The following is a 19779-nucleotide window of genomic DNA, read 5'->3' as shown; positions in this document are numbered from 1 at the left end:
GTTGAACAGAGAGCTTCGAGGATGCAGGTTTTGTTTCTGTGATGGCTTTGAGTCTCCCCCATGTTTCTCTAAGTAAACTCAATAAACACAAAGGTTTACTCAGTTAGACTTAGGTAGAAGGTGGAATTCTTTCTTTGGTCTCTGCTCGTCCTCTGGAAGAGCAGCAACTGTACTTAGCCACTGAGCAATCTCTCCAGTCCCATCAAAAGAAATTGTTTTAAAAAACAAGAAGAGACTCCATCCCAACAAGTCTTTGTAGCTTGTCTGTGCTGCTGACCTTGGGTCAGAGGCTTCATGGCTCCATCAGCAGCTCTTCCTTGAGCTGGAGGTCTGCTAATGGGCCAGGTAGGTAGCTGTGTTCCACCTGTTCCTCATCCGGTTTAGGCCGTCAAGCTAACTTGCATGTCTTCTCATATCCCAAACAGAGGCACTGGGGTCTTTAGACATGGGGTTAGTATTGATACACTGTGCTTCTGCCCAAACATCATCAGCCAAAGCAAGTTACCAAAGCAAGTCCAGTGTCAAGGCGTGGGGTCATGAGCTGTTGCCTACATGTCAAAGGATGTGAATGTGGGGACAAGAAGAAACCGATATTCCTTCTGCTATGAGTCAAAATAAATAACTCATCAGCGCCTGAAAGCGTTCTCTGAACTCACACAGTTTCTTTGTTTCTGCCTTTCTGCTTAGCTTGCTTTCTATTGTTGTAATTAAACACCATGACCAAAAGCAACTTAGGGAGGAAAGTGGGTTTGTTCGCTTCCTCATTCTGAACCATCCTGAAGGAAAAGCAAGGCAAGAACTCAAGTCAGAAGCCTGGAGTTAGAGGTGATTCAGATACACTGTTAAATGCCATTCAGGACTTTTTCTCATACCTTCCAAGACCACCTATGTAGGGGTGGCACTGCCCACAGTGAGCTGGACCTTCCCATACCACCCATTAATCAAGAAAATATCCCTAAAGCCTTGCTTATTTGGTAGAGGCATTTTCCCATTTAAGGTTCATTCTTCCCAGACGACAAGTTTGTGTCAAGTTGCCATTGGTTATTACGTTACAATATCATTTGGAGTCACGAATGATAAGAAGACAACACTGGTTAAATAATGAAGTTTGAACAAGACTTGGTGATCTTTGACCTCTAACACCCTATGATTTGCCTTGTGTGGAAAAAACCTAGCCAACCATAAAACCTCCATTGAAATGAGATTGCAGTGTGCTTATGAACTTGTATTTGTGGTCCTGCTTTTACTTCTCAAATCTCAATCCCTGGAGCTCAGCAGCGCATACTGTCCCAAGCCTGAAATACAGGACAATCGGAGGTGCCTCTGAGCAGCCACAGTGAACTGAAGCTGGAGGGTGGGGGGGGGGGGGCAGTTAAGGGTGAGAGTAGAGTGTAGAGGCCTCGCGGGTCGTCCTGGAGGCGGGTCCCAGCCAGATGTGCTGGCCGCCCCGCCCCGCCCTCGCTGGTGCACCGGGGCGCTTCACCCAACGGAGCTTCTCGCCAGGGCGCCCCCAGCCATTCGCAGCTCCAAACGTTCCCCAGTTCTCCAGTCCGGTTGTCTCCTCGCGCCCGCTGCCACGGAGCCTGCCAGCTGTGTGCAAAACTGAGGTCCTGATCAGCAGAGCAGAGAAGAGGCTGTGGCCTCTGTGTGTCCCAGGTCCTGAGGGGCACAGACAAGGAACAAGATCCCCCCGACAATATGCAGCCGCCCTGGGGTCTGGCGCTCCTGCTGCTGCTCCCCTGGGGGGCAGGTGGAGTAGGGACCAGGTGAGTGTCTGCATTGACCACGTTTCCCTTGGCTTGAATGCTCCCTTTGGAGCCCTTTCTCGTTGACCCACAAATATAAGGGGCACCTAGGTGCTGAGGTTGAGGTGCCTGATTGGGATGGATTTTACCGGGATGCCAGACACGAGTGCCCATTGACTTTCTTCCCTGCGCCCCTTGGGCGGGGCTTCGCCTCGGGTGGTCTGTGAATCCCGCACCCACCTGGCTGAGTTTGCCCGGCAGATACCGAGGGAGGGAAGCTGGGTGCCTGAACCGTGGTTGTTCTCGAGCTTTGCTGCTGTGCAGCCACCTCCGTGTTGTGCAGATGCATGAGTACCTAGCGCCGGTGCGAATTTAGCGTTTTCCAGCGTCCCTGAAGGATGCTCACTAATTGCCAATCGCTAGTATCGCTAGGGAAGAAATTTCTAAAAAACAGGAGGATGCAGAACACATTTACTGTTGAGCACTGAAGCAGCTCGTTTCTGGGCTCCGGTTCTAGCTGCCTTTGCATTCTGGGTGATGAACTGGAAAGTTCGCGTTGGTTAAAATGACAGCTGAACCCATTCTTGGGTTTGCCACTTCTTTCTATTCGGGAGCTTTTCTGAGCCCTGAAACATTTCCCTGAGAAAGTTCCAGAGCCACATAGTAAACGTCCACAGGCATAGTGTGTCTGACAGACTAAGCACTTTCAGCTCTTTAACCCACCAGAAGCCCTAGCCCCTGTGTATTCGAGCTATTATCATTACCATCGCTGTCTTGAAGAGGTGAAATGAGGTCGAATAACTCGCCCAAAGAGACAAAGCCAGGAAGTGACAGAGCAGGAACAATCCCAGTCAATGTGGCCCATCATCCTCTAAAGTGCAGTGGGGCAGCCTTTTCAGGAAGACTCCCTGGAAACCCGCCCCCGCCAGTGCCTTGCTTCTTCCTTGCATGTCCACACAGGGCTTCTTTGGGGCAGATTTAACGAGTTAAGATAATCATTTGATGGAGCGGCAGGCTCGCCTGTGTTCTGCGGGAGGTTTCACAGCATCTCTGTGAAACATACTGGCCCCTATAAGATGCCAGAAACAACATGGATACCACCACCACCTACCCACAGCCAACTTGGGACAACCTCTGGAAAAAAAAAATCCCAGGTATTTCCCAAAGTCCCCTGAGAAGCAAGTTCCTTCCCAGCTGTGTAAGGTTTTTCAGTGCTGATTCTAAGAGGAGGAAGGGGGCGGACCTTGGTTTGGCTTCAGCTCCTTAAAGGTGAGCCTGACTTTAAGTTACAGGAAAAACTCTTTCATCAGGGTCTGCCACGGTATTAGGGGATTTTGAAGTTCAAACAGAACAACCCTCAAACCAGGTTCTTAGACTGTATGGTTGCAAGTTTCAATTTCCTTCCCGTGATAAAAATGCAAGCAGATGCAATTTACCCAATCGCAGGTCCCTTGAAGGCTGAAGGGTTGTGTTTTGTTAGAGAGCCGGCTCAAGTAAGACCAAGTGCTTCATGACGATGAGATTAACAGTTCTTTAGGAGCAGGCAAAGCCTCTCTAGAAGATCCGCTTTCAAAGTACCTCCAAATTAAATTAAAAGCTGAAAGGATCCCCCCTCCAGAAACATATATATATTAGCCTGAAGAATCTGTGTGAAGAGTCTGCCGTGCAGCGCTTTTCAAGATGTTAAGTGGGCTTGTTTCACAGTGTCAGGTTCGCTGCCCCCTGTGCTGCTGATCTTCTCCACATGCTTGGAAATGTCAAGTGGTAGGCACTTTGGGAGCTGCCCCAGGGCCAGCTTTAATTAGCTCCAGACTCCATCTTGGGGGGGGGGGGGATTTACAGAGGAGGCAAGGCACAGATTGAGGGATAAAGAGGTGTCCCTACATGCTAGTTGTTCCCTAATGTTTCACTGAAATTTACAAGGAAAAAAAACCCTATAGCTGGCACATACAGATTTCTAATTAAAAACACAAAAAAGGGAGCTGAGGATGTAGGTAGGCCACTTGGTAGAGTGTCTGCTTAGCATGCATGAAGTCTTGGGTTCGAGGTTGAGCATGGAATAAACCAGGTGTAGTGGTGCGTGACTGTAATCCCAGTCCTGGGAGTGGGAGAGGAAATAGATGCAGCAGGATGATCAAGCCATCTTGGTCATTCTCAGCTACATAAAGCCTTTGAGAACCTGTCTTAAAAAGCAATGAGATAAGAAAGTACAGATTCTTTTTCACTGAAACACTATCACAATTGTACGGCCTGGAAAACTATATGCCTCTTTAAGCGATGCTTAGTGTGGAGGTAACAGTGCCCACTGAGCTAATGAATAATTCATTAGTTATATATTAACCTTCTTATATGCATCAGAATTTGGCTTGGCTTGTACTTTTTTATGCCCTTTGGGTATCAGGACTGTTTAAGATGCCCTGAACCTACTGTGTATGCAACAGCAAACGTGATGGTGACCGTGTGCCAGGAATGTAGCCAGTACAAGGTAAGAAGTGCTGTAAATGAAAAATATTCTTTGGGCTCTCAGGATTTAGTATAGAGGGAAAAAGAATAGAAACTAGCTCACTGATTTTTTTTTTATTGGTTACATGTTGAGATTGTAATATTGTAGATAAAGCACACTGGATAAAGTATGCTAATGAAATTAATTTTACTATTTATTTCTCATTTTAAAAGCTACCAGAAAATCAGACAGGCCACATGGGGTTATTGTATTTCCAGTAGGCATGCTGGTCAGAAAGATTTGCTTAGAACTCTAGTTCCAACACTCCACTCCTTTGGACACATAGGATAAATATATTATTAACAGTGTTGTTCTTGAACGTAAATTTGAAGCAAATTTCTACTTGGAATATATATCTGCTACACAACTTTTCCCTATTTAACTCAAGTAAAAATGTGTAAGAGAGGAAGGGACATCGGGGTTCGTGCCAAGGGGACTGCTTCCTGCTAACCACAGGCTACATGGAGAGTTGAATCTTTTCGGAACCCTAGTAGGGAAAGGTCTCCAATACTACTAACCCACAAACTTCATTGATTCAAAAAAAGCCAGATGCATTGCTTTACAGTTCTGGAAGTCACAAGACTAAAATGTGTCTTGTGGGACTAAAGTTGGGGTGTTGGTAATGTTAGTCCTTTCTGGAAGCTCCAAAGGAGAATCTGCCCTGTTTTTTTGAGCATCTCAGCTCATGGAAATAATTCCCATCTCTCCTTCCTTTATCACCTTGCCTTCTTTCTTGTCTTCCTCCCATTATAAAATCCCTCTGTGATTATAGGAAGCCCGTGTGTGGAACATCCAAGAAAATCTCAAAACACTTTGTCCACACTTGTAAAGTCTCCTTCATCATGATCCAGGGACATTTTCCATCCTCCCAATATTCCCATCATCTTCTCTCAGGGGCAATCTTGGTGCAGAAAGACATGGCTGGACCCCTGGGGTGCTCTGGAAGGGAAGAGGAAAGGACAACAGGAAAGGCTACAGCAGGAAGGGAAGGGACAGTGACAAAAGCAAGTGACCACTATGACTTAATCCTGTGCAGGGTCAGTTGGACGTGAGCATCAGACCTGTGTGTCCAAAGGCAAATGAGCAAAGGTTAGGCTCTGGTAACGTGAATAAGGGATTTGGGGTGGAAGGTTCTTGTGCTTTCTGCCTTTTATGTCCATAGGAAAAACTGATGCCTGCCAACAGCAAAGGTTCTTGAATGTCAAGAAATGAAGCAGGGGACTAGTGAGATGGATCAGTCGGTAAAAAGCACTTGCAAGTCTATGGGCCTGAGTTCAATCCCGGAGCCCACATAAATGTGGAAGGGAAGAAACAACTCCACAGAGTTAACCTCTCACCCCCCACTCCATCCACACCGTGGTACAGGAGCCCCCACACACACATTATCCACATACAGACACACCTGCAATCATAATAAATTTTAAATTCGGGGGGCGGGGGGAGAAAGAGTACATGAAGCTCTCTGTCTACTGTGATGTACCTGTTTGTCACTGGACTGATGAGTCAGGAGACCCCTTAGGATTGTCTTCTCTTGTTAACAACTTCTAGAACGCAAACCCTCGGGGAGACAGCAGAAGCAAAGCAGACAGGTGCCCTGAGGTGGTATGGGTTTTACGGAAACCAAATTACGAAAGGGTCTGTGATTGAATTACTCAGAATGTCACAGTAAAGAAGTGTCAGGTTTCAAGTTCCTGGTGTCTCTCACAAATAGCTCAATCTTTCTACTCCGTACAGGAGTTTGTCCAAAGGGATCAGTAGTACTGATTAGTTCTATTAGATGATTTCCAAGACAGGTTCAAGTGTATTGGTTTCAAAAACCTAAAATGTTTTAGAGCTGGGGACTTGACTGGGGGGGGGGGCGGTACAGTAAAGTGCTTTCTGCGCAAACATGGGGACCTGAGTTCCCTGCCCAGCGTCCTCATAAAAGCTGGGGTACAGGGCTGCATGTTTGCAGTCCCCACACTGGAGAAGCTGAAGTGACTTGCTGGTCAGCCAGCCTAGCAGAATCAGTGACGTCCAGGTTTAGTGAGAGACTCTGTCTTTTAAAAAGCATCCTAATTTACAGAGTGACTGAAGACACCAGCCACACATGTGTACACACATATATGCGTGTGACCATATATACCACACACAGAGAGCAACTGTTTCAAATCTCCAGACTGTAATGATGAAGACAGAGTCCAGAAGGAGTTAAAATTAATTTGGTCCAGTTCAACAACATTAACGGAACACTGGCATGCTCAAACATTCTCCTGAATGCCAGAGATACATATCTATCTACCGCCTCCACTGGAGCACTTCGTAGGGCCAGAAAAAAAATGTCTTTCTTTGTTTCTTTGTCAGCTGAAGAGACCAAAGAAATCTTAAAAAAAAAAAAAAAGACCAAGGAAAGGGGATGAAAAAGGCAAATAATGTTACTTGTGCATAAACAATAAGTGAGCAGTTTCAGAGGAACAGATATGTATATATTATACCACTTATTTATATTGTGTATACACAAAATACAAAATTATACTTAGGAATATATTTATATACATGTAACAACAATTAATGAAATGAGAGGCCATGAACTTTAAAGAGAGCAAGATTGCAAGTAGTGGTATATGGGACTGAGAGTGAGGAAAGGGAAATGAGAAATGATATAATTATATTCTAATCCCCCCAAAATAAAAGACGTAATTAAAAAATAAATTTCACGCCTTTACCCAGCACTCAGGAGGCAGAGGCAGGTGGATCTCTGTGAGTTCAAGGCCAGCCTGGCCCACAAAGCAGTTCTAGGAAAGCAAGGACTGTTGCACAGAGAAGCTCTATCTGAATTTTTTTTTCAGGGTTTGGGGATGTAGCTCAGTGAGTGCTTGCCTAGCGTACCCAAAATCCTGGGTTGGAGCCTCAGCATCACATGAACTGGGTGTAGTATTGAAAACCTGGAATCCTAGCTCTCAGGAAGTGAAGGCAGGAGAATTGGGAGTTCAAGGTCATCCTCAGCTGCATAGCAAGTTCAAGGCCAGCCTGGAATACCTGAGATCCTGTGAGAGAGAAAAGAAAAGAAAAGAAAAGAAAAGAAAAGAAAAGAAAAGAAAAGAAAAGAAAAGAAAAGAACATGGCATCTGAACTATCCTTACGGATAAATGTGCATCTATCAGCTTTAAAATGAGGAGAAAGCAAGTCAGTCAGAGTTTAATCAATGGCCATTTTGCATAGAAATAAGGTAATAAATGGATGGATATATGCCTATAAAAGAAGAATGTGGAAGAAAGACACATTCCAGGTACAAAGGGTAGACTGGTCGTCATGAACTCACAGTATCTGTCAAGAACCAAAGAAGGGAGGCTTCAAGAAAGCTAGGATGTCAAGCTAATGAGCTTGGACTTCATGCCAAGAGTAATAGAGGGTAAAGCAGGCCATTGCAGGCTCTGCCGTTTTTCAGTAGAACCCAGTCATGACTTTCATGCCCCAAATCATGACAAAACTGCTCAGGATTGTCATTATGATGATGAGCCATACTTTAATCTGAAGCATCCTTTCCCTTTCCTAACGGGTGCACCAGCCATGTACTCATAGTCCTTGGCATCTCAGATTTGATGAGTGCATGATTAGAACGCAAATATACCAAAAGCAATGAACATCTTTGCAAACATCATCAGCTCGCTCTTCGGTATTTCTCTTACTCGGTTGCTGGCCATATCTCCTTGCTCTCTGTTACTGGACTACAGAGTGCTTCAAAGCTTACTAAAACAATATTTTTGTCTCAGACAGTTTTTGTAGATGGAGAAATCCAAGCAGCATAGCTGCCCTGGGGTTTGGGGCTGTTTTTTATGGACTTTATTTTTATTGAGAGCAATTTTAGGTTCACAGCAGAAAGGCAGGTAGGTTTGTCACAAGTTTGGAAGCAAGCTTTGGCCAGTGCCGCTGTCATCTGCAAGCTTGACATTGTCTAGAGGATCTGCTTCCAAGATGGCACACTTTCATGGTGGTTGACTGGAAGCCTCATATTCTTTCCATGTGGGCACTCCTCCAGTAATGGCATGACTGTCCTTAGTGTGTAAGCTGACCCGCCCCACCCCCACCCCAAAGTTTCTGATGCAGCCAAGAAACAAGGTAGAAGTCACAGTGCCTTTGGTGTCCTCATCAGGAAAGTTACCTTCCATCACTCCCACAGTTCATTGTTCTTTAGAACCCAGCCATCACAGCATGGTGAGCAAGCCTCACCTTTTGCAAGAAGGAATATCAAAGAGTCTGCGGATACAATTGAAAACCCCCTCCCCATACATTCTGACTTGTTTTCTCCTATGCTGTTTACTTCTCTGCCTTCTTTACCAGGCTCCATTCTGTGAGATGCAAAGTTCTGGATTTCCTGATCTATACTCTCCCTAGGTGACTGTTCTATTCCTAGTGCTTTTGATCCCAACTTTGTGTACTTGACATCAAAGTGTGATTTCAGGGCCAATGAGATGGCTCAGTGGGTAAGGGTACTTGGGGCCAAGCCTGACAACCTGAGTTTGATCCCCAGGACCAGCTTGGTGAGCTCTTGATCTTAAGCCTGTATGTATCTAGAGAGTGGTATGGCGTTGGGGGAACCTGAACTTTTACTGTCTCTTAAGGATGGGTGAGAACTCAGGGCTAGGGAGAGGGCTGATTGATTAGAATACTTGCCTTGCTGAAGGCATGAAGACCTGTTCATCTCCAGAACCAACAGTTTAGAAGCTGGGTTTACTGGTACATGCTTGTAATCCCAGTGCAGGGAAGGCAGAGACATGTGGTCTCCTAGACCTCACCAGCCAGCCAGCTAGTAACTGGAAAACTACATGCTGGTGGGCTGCCCTGTCTCAAACAAATAAGGTAGACAGCTCCTGAAGAATGACACCTAAGATTGTCCTCTAGCCTCCACATGCACACACAGAGATTTGTGCACACATGTGTCACATGTGAGTTCAAACAGAGATGGATGACAACTCAAAAGTTAATTTAACCAATTATATACAATGAATGACCTTGTCATACTAGGTGAAAGATTTTTTTTTTAAAAAATCAGTAACAAAAAGTACTCTCATGGGTTGAAGAGATGGCCCAGCAGTTAAGAACATGTACTACTCTTACAGAGGACCCCACTTTGGATCCTAACACCACATTGTATAATTCAAAACGACCTGTAACTCCAGCTGCAGGGGATCCAACAGCCTCTTCCGGCCTCTGCATGTATTGTATTCACATGTACACACACAAATATACATCATTAAAAATAAATCTTAAAAAAGAAACACCCCATTGTTTGCCCTAGTTATCTGTATTTAGAAAAACTTTGATTTATAGAACATTTAAATATATGTAGACAACAGCAAAAGAAATGTAACTTCTCAATTTGACTTGGAGAGTTTTCTGATGTTTTTTGGAAACTGATCAGCAGCAAGCATACTAAAGATCCTGGCACATTCTATTTTTGCAGAAAATAAGGAATCCTGTGCAGAAATACTACACTCCTTACACAATCCTTGGAACGTTTCTAAATTGACTCCAGCTGCGGAGACAGTGATGTTCTGATTAATGCGATCAATGTAGACAGCAATGTGTATAATGCATTAAAAGAATTCTGGGAAAGTCAGCATTTAGCTCAAACTCTCTGTGCTTCCAGCCTGCTCTCCACTAAGACTTGATCACCCATGTTGACGTTCCCCTGCCTCAAGGCTAGATTCTCTGGGTCCTCTGGGTCTTATATCTGATAAACATTGTTTAGGAAGAGAGGGAAATGGAAAGGTAAAGAGAGGGAAAAGGAGAGGGATGAAGGGACAGAGGATGAGGGGGGTGGCATGCCCGTCCAGGCTGGGTAAAATGCTTCCTGTACAAGCATGAGGGCCTGAGCTCAGATCCCATGTTGGCCTGAGTTCAGATTCCTGACAACCACATACAAAAAGTCGAGCAGAATGGCACACACCTATAACCCCAGTGCAGGGTAGGGAATACAGATAGATCCCTGAGAGTCACCAGCTAGGCAGTTTAGCCAAAACGGGGAAGAGTGGGTTCAGTGAGAGACCCACTCTCAAAAAAATAAGGAAGAAGAGCAAGGGAGGAAGACATCTCAATGCCAAACTCTGACTTCAACAGGTACCTGCACAGATAAGCCCACACACGGGGGGAGGGGGTGATTTCATTACCTGCAATACACTAGGTATTCAGTATTCAAGTAGGAGAATTATTGAATTAGTGATGGATAAGTTAGAGTGAACAAGGAGGAGAGGATGCTGGGAAAATAATTCAGGTTATTTGCTAATATTACCTTGAAATGCCATTCGACACCAGGGAGAAGTAAAACAAGCTGTTTTTCTGAGCACTCTGAATTTCATGTTTCCAAGCCATATACTGCACTATCATCATGCATGTCATGCCTGCTTGTCCTGGATTCCTTCCTTCCCCCAAACCATATTGTTTCCACTTAAATATAAATAGTTGAACAATTTTCTTTCTTTCTGTAATTTTAAATAGATGCACATGTACATTTTCGAAACTTGCAACACAAAACACAGAACTGGATTCTTGGTGCAATAAATCAATTTCCTATGACAATCTATAAATCAGCAAGTTAATTATTAGCAATTCTACCTACGAACACTTTTCACTCCTTAAGTGATTTTTTTTTCCATTTTCATGGCCAGATGTAGAATCTGATGATTAAACCAGTAAAATGGCAGTTGTGGCTGGCCCTTTGAAGTGTATTCTCCAAACTTGGTGAATGCACAGACCTCGCCCTAATTACAAGGCATGTTGCTAGTTTATTGGCTCATTTCCTCTGGTATATTTTATGTCCTCAGGTGGTTTTTCCTAGAGTACTCGTTCAGGGTATCAGGACATGTGCAGAGGACATATTGCTATTACTCATGGAACAGCCACTGGCCAAACTATTATGCTTTGATTTGTGTTACTGTCTGAGTATCAGGATCTATTATGCAATTCTCAATCACGAGTTAATTCTTAAGAAACTGTCATTTGCATTTTGCATTTGTATGCATGTGGTGTGTGTGTGTGTGTGTATATATATATATGCATGGTTGCAATGTGGGGGCACATGGCTGGGCATGAGTGTGGGTGCAATTATTGAGGCAGGGTTTCTTGATGAATCCAGGACTTGCCAAGTCTGAGTAGTCTGACTAGCAAGCTTGCCCTGGGAATGCCCTCTCTAGATTTCAAGTGCTAGGTTTCCAAGCAGCCATCATGCCTGCCTGTCTTTCTTCTTAAGCTCTCGGGATCCAAATCTCTGAACCTCAAACATTTTATCTACTGAGCCATGTCCCCAGTCCCTCATCTGCATTTTTAAATAAGTGAAAGTAAGACTGGACTTTTTTAAAGATTTTATTTTATTTTTCGTATGAATCTTATGTCTGAATGTATGTATGTATGTATGCCACCTAAGTACCTGGTCCCTCCAGTGGTCAGAAGAGGGCATCAGATCATCTGGGGCTGGAATTAGAGTTAGTATGATCCACCATGTGGATGCTGGGAACTGAATCTGGGTCCTCTGCAAGAGCAGCAAGTGCTCTTAAACACTGAGCCATCTCTCCAGCTTTAATGTTTTTTACTGGTTTTGAAACAATGTTTCCCTGCCTAGTCAAGGCTATTCTGGAACTCACTATATAGCCCAGGTTCATTTCAAACTCATGCTTGTCCTGCTTAGGCTTCCAGAGATTCCAGCCCTGGGTCACTGTGCCTGGGTCTAAGGTTATAATCTTCCTACAGAGCTAAACTGCTAAGCTGCACTTGTGATGGAAGATATATCTTTTGTAGTAGGGAAGGAATCCTGATTTTTTTTTACAAGATTTTGATGGCCCCGGTGTTAGCCATTAGCACTTTGGAACATTCTTTGAGTGGCACTTAATCATCAAAATGATAATATGGGACAAATTAATATACCTCAGATTTCTTGGGTTCCCCATTGTGCCTGGTCAGGCATGCGAAAGCAATAAAGCTTTAGAAAGCATTTTTTTCTGAGGAGCTCCGTAAATGTGCAAACACCATGTGAATGGCATCTTCTGGTAATTCTTCTACTCATTAACCCCACATGGTATTTCTGCATGGTATTATTTCCAATCTAGACTAATTGACTTTGACTTGTACATAGAAGATAGGCTTGACCACCCACACCGGAGATGCTGTACTGGTTTCTAATTAGGCGTTTAACATACAACATATTTAAACAAATTTCTATCTTCTTTTGTTTTACTTCATATCTAACCATTGCAAAAATGACTGGAGCTCATTGAAATACCCACACTTCTACTGCAAAATCATTACTGTTTTTCACTTTTTAAAACCTTTCTAGAACTCTCTGATGCTTTCACAATCAACAAAATGTTTTCCGTGAACATTTTCTTTCTAGTTCCTGCTTATCTCTTTACCCCTTCTCCATCACCATGCCTCCTAGCTTTCCCTTCATCCTCCTGATGCTAAAGACATGCTTTTGTCTAGGCTCAAATTTGCCAGCCACCAGTCCACATGATCTTAGTAGCTGTATCCTTCGCATCAGCCATTCTCTCTTCCTGAAACATTTTCCTTCCCCCAGCCTCCTTCCCACTTCGCCAGGCTAGGTTCTGCCAGTCAACAGACTTCATGTTGTTTCCTTCATTTCCTCTAGAAAACCCATCACTCACCCATACTTACCAAATACTTCCTATATATTCCCCTAGCTCCTGAGAACTCCACCGTTTGGTACAGTTCATATACTAGAATACAATTATTGGGGCTGGAGAGATGGCTCAGTGGTTAAGAGCATTGCCTGCTCTTCCAAAGGTCCTGAGTTCAATTCCCAGCAACCACATGGTGGCTCACAACCATCTGTAATGAGGTCTGGTGCCCTCTTCTGGCCTGCAGGCATACACACAGAAAGAATATTGTATACATAGTAGAATACAATTATTGTACTTATCCATTGTTACCACTAGGCTCTAAGTTCTTTGGTCTTTTATAACCTTTGATAGTCTCAGTGTCTAGTACAATTCCTGTTGCATAAGTCCCTAAGTAGCTATTGTTCTCCATCTTATGTTTTGAGACCAGGTCTCTCACTGAACTTGGGAGTTCACCAAATCAGCCAGACTACCTGAGTCAGCTAGCTTCAGAGATCCACCTATCTCTGCCTGCCAGTTCTGGGGTTACTGGTATGCACCACAACTCCTGACATTTTTTATAAAGGTGCTGGGATCCTAACTCAGGTCCTCAGGGTTGCACAGCATGTACTTTACCAACTGCACCATCTTCTCAGACTCTCCTTTTTTGTTTGGTTTGGTTAGTTGGTTTGGGGGTTTGGTATTAGAAAAAGCCTCATATGTCCCAGTGTCTTTGTTAGGGCTGCATTTGGTGTGATGAAATACCATAACCATAAAGTTGAGAAGGAAAGGGTTTATTTGACTTACACCTTCACATTGAAAGACCCCCAAGGTGGGCTGCCTTTCAGTCTGGGGAGACCCTCCCCAAGGAACAGCGAGGCCACACGTGCGGATGCAATCAGCAAGAGGGTTTATTCAGATACACAGGTACCTGGGGCGTAGTCGCTCGGAGGACTAGCGCCCTTCAGGTTGAGGCAGTGGATTTTTTATAGGGTAGGGAAGCAAAAGCGCGGGAACAGAAGCGAGACACATAGTTACAGGGTTCTGATTGGGCAATTCAAATAAGGCTCGGGTTCAAACTGAGTACAATTCTGTGGTTTCCAAGAAATCAGATATGCATGCTGACTTGGCCTATCTAGGGTCCAACTCTTCTTCTGGACCCCAAGTCCCCTGCTGGCAGTCCAGATGGTTGACCATAGATATCTTGCCTAGCTCAACGCCCCTGCCCCTAAGTTGGCCAATGCCCTTATCTCTAAATTGAACTCCCCTGTCCTAGCTTTTAGTTATATTACTCAAAATTTAAGCCTTGTAAAATAGCGTTATTGCTGCTGCTAACTTAATGCTGCTAAGTAGGGGTCTTTCAACATCACTTTTCATCATTGAAAAAAGTCAGGATCGGAACTTAAACAGGGCAGGATCCTGGAAGCAGGAGCTGATGAAGAGGCCATGGTGGGATAATTCTTACTGCCTTGCTTCCCCTGGCTTGCTCAGCCTGCTTTCTTATAGAACCCAGGGTAGCTCGAGGTGACACTACCCACCATGGGTTGGGTCTTTCCCCATCAATCACTAATAAAAAAATGTTTTACAGTTATGGAGGCCTTTTCTTTTTTTTTTTCAAAGATTTATTTATTTATTATGTATACAACATTCTGCCTTGATGTATGCTCGCAGGCCAGAAGAGGGCACCAGATCTCATTACAGATGGTTGTGAGCCCCCGTGTGGTTGCTGGGAATTGAACTCAGGACTGGAGGCCTTTTCTTGATTTAGGTTCCTTCCTCTCAGATGACTCTAGCTTGTATCAAGTTGATGTCATAATACTAGCTAGGACACTCAGGTTGACCTTGAATTCACTAAACTCCTGACCCTCCTGCCTCAACCTCCTGTTGTGAGGTAAAAAATGTGTTATATTTGTTTTTTATTGTTTTAATTGAGCTATATATTTCTCTCCCCTCCCCTCCCATTGTTATATTTCTTTATGCTACATTTGTTTAACAATGTAAAGATGTGTTGCTTTGCCTGCTTAAGGCACCTGATTGATCTAATAAAAAGCTGAATGGCCAATAACTAGGCAGCAAAGGGATAGATGGAGCTGATGGGCAGGCAGAATAAGTAGGAGGAAGAATTTAGGTGATGAGAGGGGAGAGAAGAGAGAATGAAGAAGCAAAAGGGAGACATACCTGGGCCCAGTCAGTCAATCAGTCACCAGCCAGCCAAACATGGAAGAAGCAAGAAAATAGTACATACAGGATGAAAGAAAGGTAAAAAGCCCTGGGGTAGAACACAGATGAAAAGAAACAAGTTAAATTAAGTTATAAGAGCTAGTGGGCCAGGCATGACTCTGGGTCCTCAGAGGAAACAGGCCTGAGCCAGGACATCTGTGGGTCCAGGCATTGGTCTAGGACATCAAAGTGAATAGGCAGGAACCTGGAACCTCTGTGGGTCCAAGCTTGACTCTGGGACCTCTGAGGGAATGAGCAGGTCCTCTGCGGGTCTGGGCACACTCAAGCCTAGGACCTCCAAGGCAGTGAACTGGAGCCAGAAACATTTTCAGGTCCAACTCCAACCCAGGGACTTCTGCAGGAGGGAATCCAGACCGGGGATTTTACAGATACAGGTAAAAGCCAGTAACCTAGGCCACATTTGCCCCAAGGCAAGGAACTCCACCTGGGGCAACAAATTCCACAGGAGTGGAGCTAGCTGAGACAGAAAGGGCCTGAGGAAATAAACCCCACCAGACGCAGAGGCCAGGAGCAAATCCGGTCAGGAAGCCAACCCAGGCCCCGGGACACTGGCAGATCAGTAAGGAGCCGGCGACCTGACTCAGATTCAGCAATCTCCACCAGAACCAGAGTGGGACAGAACCGGCTACCTAGGACAGAGATCAAACAAGATCCACCTGGAGCAGAAGCCAGGAGCCAACCCAGTCCCAGGACACTGGCAGATCAGGATTGAGGCAGTGACCAGATCCAGAGTCAGCCATCTGCACCAGAACAGGTTCAACTCCAAGCCAGGGACTTCTGCAGGAGGGGATCCAGACCAAGATTTACAGAACAGGGCAAAGCTGGCAACCAAGGCCAAACAAAGTAGGCCTGAAACAGCAAACTCCAAGGGAGCACAGCAAAACACAGGAGTGCTGAGCTATCTCCAGGAACACAGTGTAACCAACTTTAACTAGAACTGTGACACCGACTGTACCATGAGGAACAACCATCTGAGCTTTGGATTCACTGGCACCTAGAAGATTATTCAATAGAATCTCAGACAGCCCCAACCACACCTAATATTGTTTTTTCAAAAATGTTGCAAGATCCCCGTGGCAGTAGGCAGCAGAAATGCTGTAGGTCCCAAATGGTGGTAGCGGGCCATGTGGTGGCAGGCAATGGGCTCTGGGAGCAGCCAGTCCCAGGCAGAGATGCCTGCCAGTCCCAGAGCCGTGGCCTGAGCGGTGGTGGCAGGCCATATGGCCGCAGACAGCGGGCCCTGGGAGCAGCCAGTCCCAGGCAGAGAAGGCTGCTGATCTCAGAGCAGTGGTAGCGGGCCATGTGGCAGCAGGCAGTGGGCCCCAGGCAGAGACGGCTACTGGTCCCTGAGCAATGACTGGTCACAGGCAGGGAGACACATGGCAGGCGGGCAGAAGACAGAAACATGGATAGACACGACATGCAGGGTGAGGTTGAATGTTTATTCAGGGGGTTATGGAGGAGGAAGGGTGAAGGGAGGACAGAGAGAGAAGGAGAGGGAGAGAGAGAGAGAGAGGAGAACGAGACAGAGAAGGGGGGAAGCAGAGAAGTGGGGAGAGAGGCAGAAGCAAAGCTGCCTCTCTGAGAGGAAGATGGAAAAGAGAGCGAGCTCGGGCTGGAAGCTGAAGATCAGCCTGCCTCAGCAGATGGGGGAGGGAGTGGGCGTGGCTTGTCTCTTAAAGGGACCAAAACCATAACAACACCTATTAGAGGAAAAGATGAATAGAAAAGGTAAGATCACATGCTGCACCACAAAGAGCAACACAACACCAAAAAAACCTAAAAACCCTACAACATCAAGACCTGAACAACCAAATATGGATGAACCAGAAGAAAATGACCTAAAAAATAACTTCAAGAGAATGTTTGAAATTCTTAAAGATGAAATGAAAAATTCCCTTTAAAAAATGAGGAAAAGAGAAACAGAAAATTGAAAGATATCAGGAATTGACTTAAAGAAAACCAAGAAAAAGAAATCAAACAAAAACAAGAAACTATTCAGAACTTGAAAACTGAAATACAAACAATAAAAAAAAACCACAAGCCGAAGCAATTATAGAAACAGCAGCCGGGCGGTGGTGGTGCACGCCTTTAATCCCAGCACTCGGGAGGCAGAGGCAGGCGGATCTCTGTGAGTTCGAGGCCAGCCTGGTCTACAAGAGCTAGTTCCAGGACAGGAACCAAAAGCTACAGAGAAACCCTGTCTCGAAAAATCAAAAAAAAAAAAAAAAGAAACAGCAATCATGAAAAAATCATAAGGAACCACAGACACAGCATGAACAGCAGAATACAAGAGATGGAAGAGAGACTCTCAAGTGCTGAAGATACAATAGAGGAAATAGACTCATCAGTTAAAGAAAACATTAAATCTCACAAAAGCTTAACCCAAAATATCCAGGAAATATGGAACACCATGAAAAGGTCAAATCTTAGAATAATAGGTTTAGAAGAAGGAAAAGTTCAACTCAAAGGCACAGAAATTTTATTTAACAAAATCATAGAAGAAAACTTTCCCTACCTAAAGAAAGATATGCCTTGAAGATACAAGACGCTTACAGAACACCCAATAGACTAGATCCAAAATTTAAAAAGTCCTCTCGCCACATAATAATCAAAACACTAAATATACAGAGTAAAGAAAGAATATTCAGAGCTGCAAAGGAAAAAGGCCAAGTAACATATAAAGGTAGACCTATCAGAATTACAATTGGGAGTGCAAGCTGATGCAACCCCTTTGGATGTCAGTATGGCCATTTCTCAGAAAATTAGTAAACAACCTTCTTCAAGATCCAGCAACACCACTTTTGAGTATATATCAAAAGGATGCTTAATCATACCACAAGGGCATGTGCTCAACTATGTTCATAGCAGCATTATTTGTCATAGCCAGAACCTGGAAACAACCTAAATGTCCCTCACCTGAAGAATGGATAAAGAAAATGTGGTCCATTTACGCAATGGAGTATTACACAGTGAAAAAAATAATAACATCTTTAAATTTGTGGGCAAATGGATGGATCTAGAAAACAGCATACTGAGTGAGATAACCCAGACCCAGAAAGACAAACATCATATGTACTCACTCATAAGTGGCTTTTAGACATAAAGCAAAGGTAAACCAGACTAAAAATCACAATCCCAGAGAACCTAGACAACAAGAGGACCCTAAGAGAGGCAAATATAGATCTAATATACATGGGAAGTAGGAAAAGACAAGATCTCCTGAGTAAATTGGGAGTATGGGGATCATAGGAGAGGGCAGAAGGGGAGGGGGAGGAAGAAGGAAGCGTAGTAAAATATATAGCTCAATAAAATCAATTAAAAAAAGGAAAAAAGAAATAACTTCCTTTTGGGGTGAGGAAAATGTCTTAGAATTAGTTACTAGGTGGTATGTGCACAATATAATGAGAATACCAAAACTCACTGACTGGAAACATGTACATTAACATGTCAATCTTGTATTTTATGAGTCATATCTCAATTTTTTAAATGCTAAAATCAAAACTTTTTCATAACATCATGTATGGAGTAACAGCTTTTTATGTTCAGTAACCGTTTGTGTTCGGTGTTCTACAGTGTCTTCCTTGCCCATTAATAGGTAAGTTGTGGGTCAAGAGCAAGGTACCGCCGGGCGGTGGTGGCGCACGCCTTTAATCCCAGCACAAGGGAGGCAGAGGCAGGTGGATCTCTGTGAGTTCGAGACCAGCCTGGTCTACAAGAGCTAGTTCCAGGACAGGCTCCAAAACCACAGAGAAACCCTGTCTCAAAAAAACAAAAAAAAAAAGAGCAAGGTACCTACCCCTCGTAGAATCGTTAAGAAGATATGGACTTGGTTATGACATATAGTTGCAATATTTCTCAGTCAAAGGTCTTTCTCAGGTCTGTGGAGGCAGCGATGGAGCACTAGCCTAGTGTTCACTCCACTTAACTAGACATGTGTCCAGTACTGAGCACTGGCAACGGCCCTTTCTCAAAGCATTTGAATGGTAGCTACCAGGCTGCTCTATACTCTAGTGCATCTGTTTGCCATAGGCTGTGAACTAAAAATCAAAGGCTGGCTCTTTCTTGTCCTCTACTCCAGCCGTGTGGCCAAGTAAGAGCCTGAAGCACAGAAAAACCTCAACAACTTGAGTAATAACTTTAAAGTAATGGTACTTAATAGAAGACACTTTTGCCTTGTGGGGGATTTTTTTTTTTGGCAAAGTCATTTTTGTTTTTAAGACAGCATTTTGCTCTATGACTCTAGCCAGTTTGGAACTTGCTGTGTATCTCTTTCTGGTCTATGATTCCCTTGTCTCTCATTACAGACTATTATGGGTGTTATAGAATTGCTAGTATTACAGGTGTACATCACCACACTCATTTAAGCTGGAGGTGTTTTTTTGAGTGTCACAACTTTGGGGATATGTGCTATTGACAACTATAGACAGCAACTGTAGATGCTACTAAATATCTTAGAATGCCCAAAATAGTCACCTCACACACACACACACACACACACACACACAAAATCATCCAGCCTTCAGTATCAGTCTTATAGAGGTGCAGAGAAACTTGCTCTAAGTAGCTGGATTATGCGTTCCTATTAAAAATAAAAAGGTGGGGATCTGGAAAGATGGTTCTGCATTTAAGAGCATTGGCTGCTCTTCCAGAGGACCTAGGTTCAATTCCCAGCACCCGCGTGGAAGCTCACAACTGTGTA

The 19779-nt window shown here is 44.2% G+C and overlaps 1 protein-coding gene across 6 annotated transcripts in view; it reads left to right on the top strand.

Moving 5' to 3' along the window:
* Window positions 1-1313: 1313 nt before the first annotated feature.
* Egfl6 (EGF like domain multiple 6) overlaps window positions 1314-19779 on the top strand; it is a 58631-nt gene continuing 40165 nt past the window's right edge. For 3 of the 6 annotated variants that reach the window (XM_075958123.1, XM_075958120.1, XM_075958118.1), the window contains exon 1: window positions 1492-1766. In XM_075958123.1, the coding sequence (XP_075814238.1) occupies window positions 1699-1766 (68 nt within the window). In that variant the 5' untranslated portion in view covers window positions 1492-1698. Of the gene's footprint in view, window positions 1767-19779 lie in introns of all 6 variants that reach the window. The other 3 variants (XM_075958117.1, XM_075958121.1, XM_075958119.1) reach the window with 2 other exon arrangements.

Source organism: Microtus pennsylvanicus, chromosome X (genome assembly GCF_037038515.1).
Source record: "Microtus pennsylvanicus isolate mMicPen1 chromosome X, mMicPen1.hap1, whole genome shotgun sequence".
NCBI lineage: Eukaryota > Metazoa > Chordata > Mammalia > Rodentia > Cricetidae > Microtus > Microtus pennsylvanicus.
This window is presented reverse-complemented; position numbering and strand designations above follow the sequence as displayed.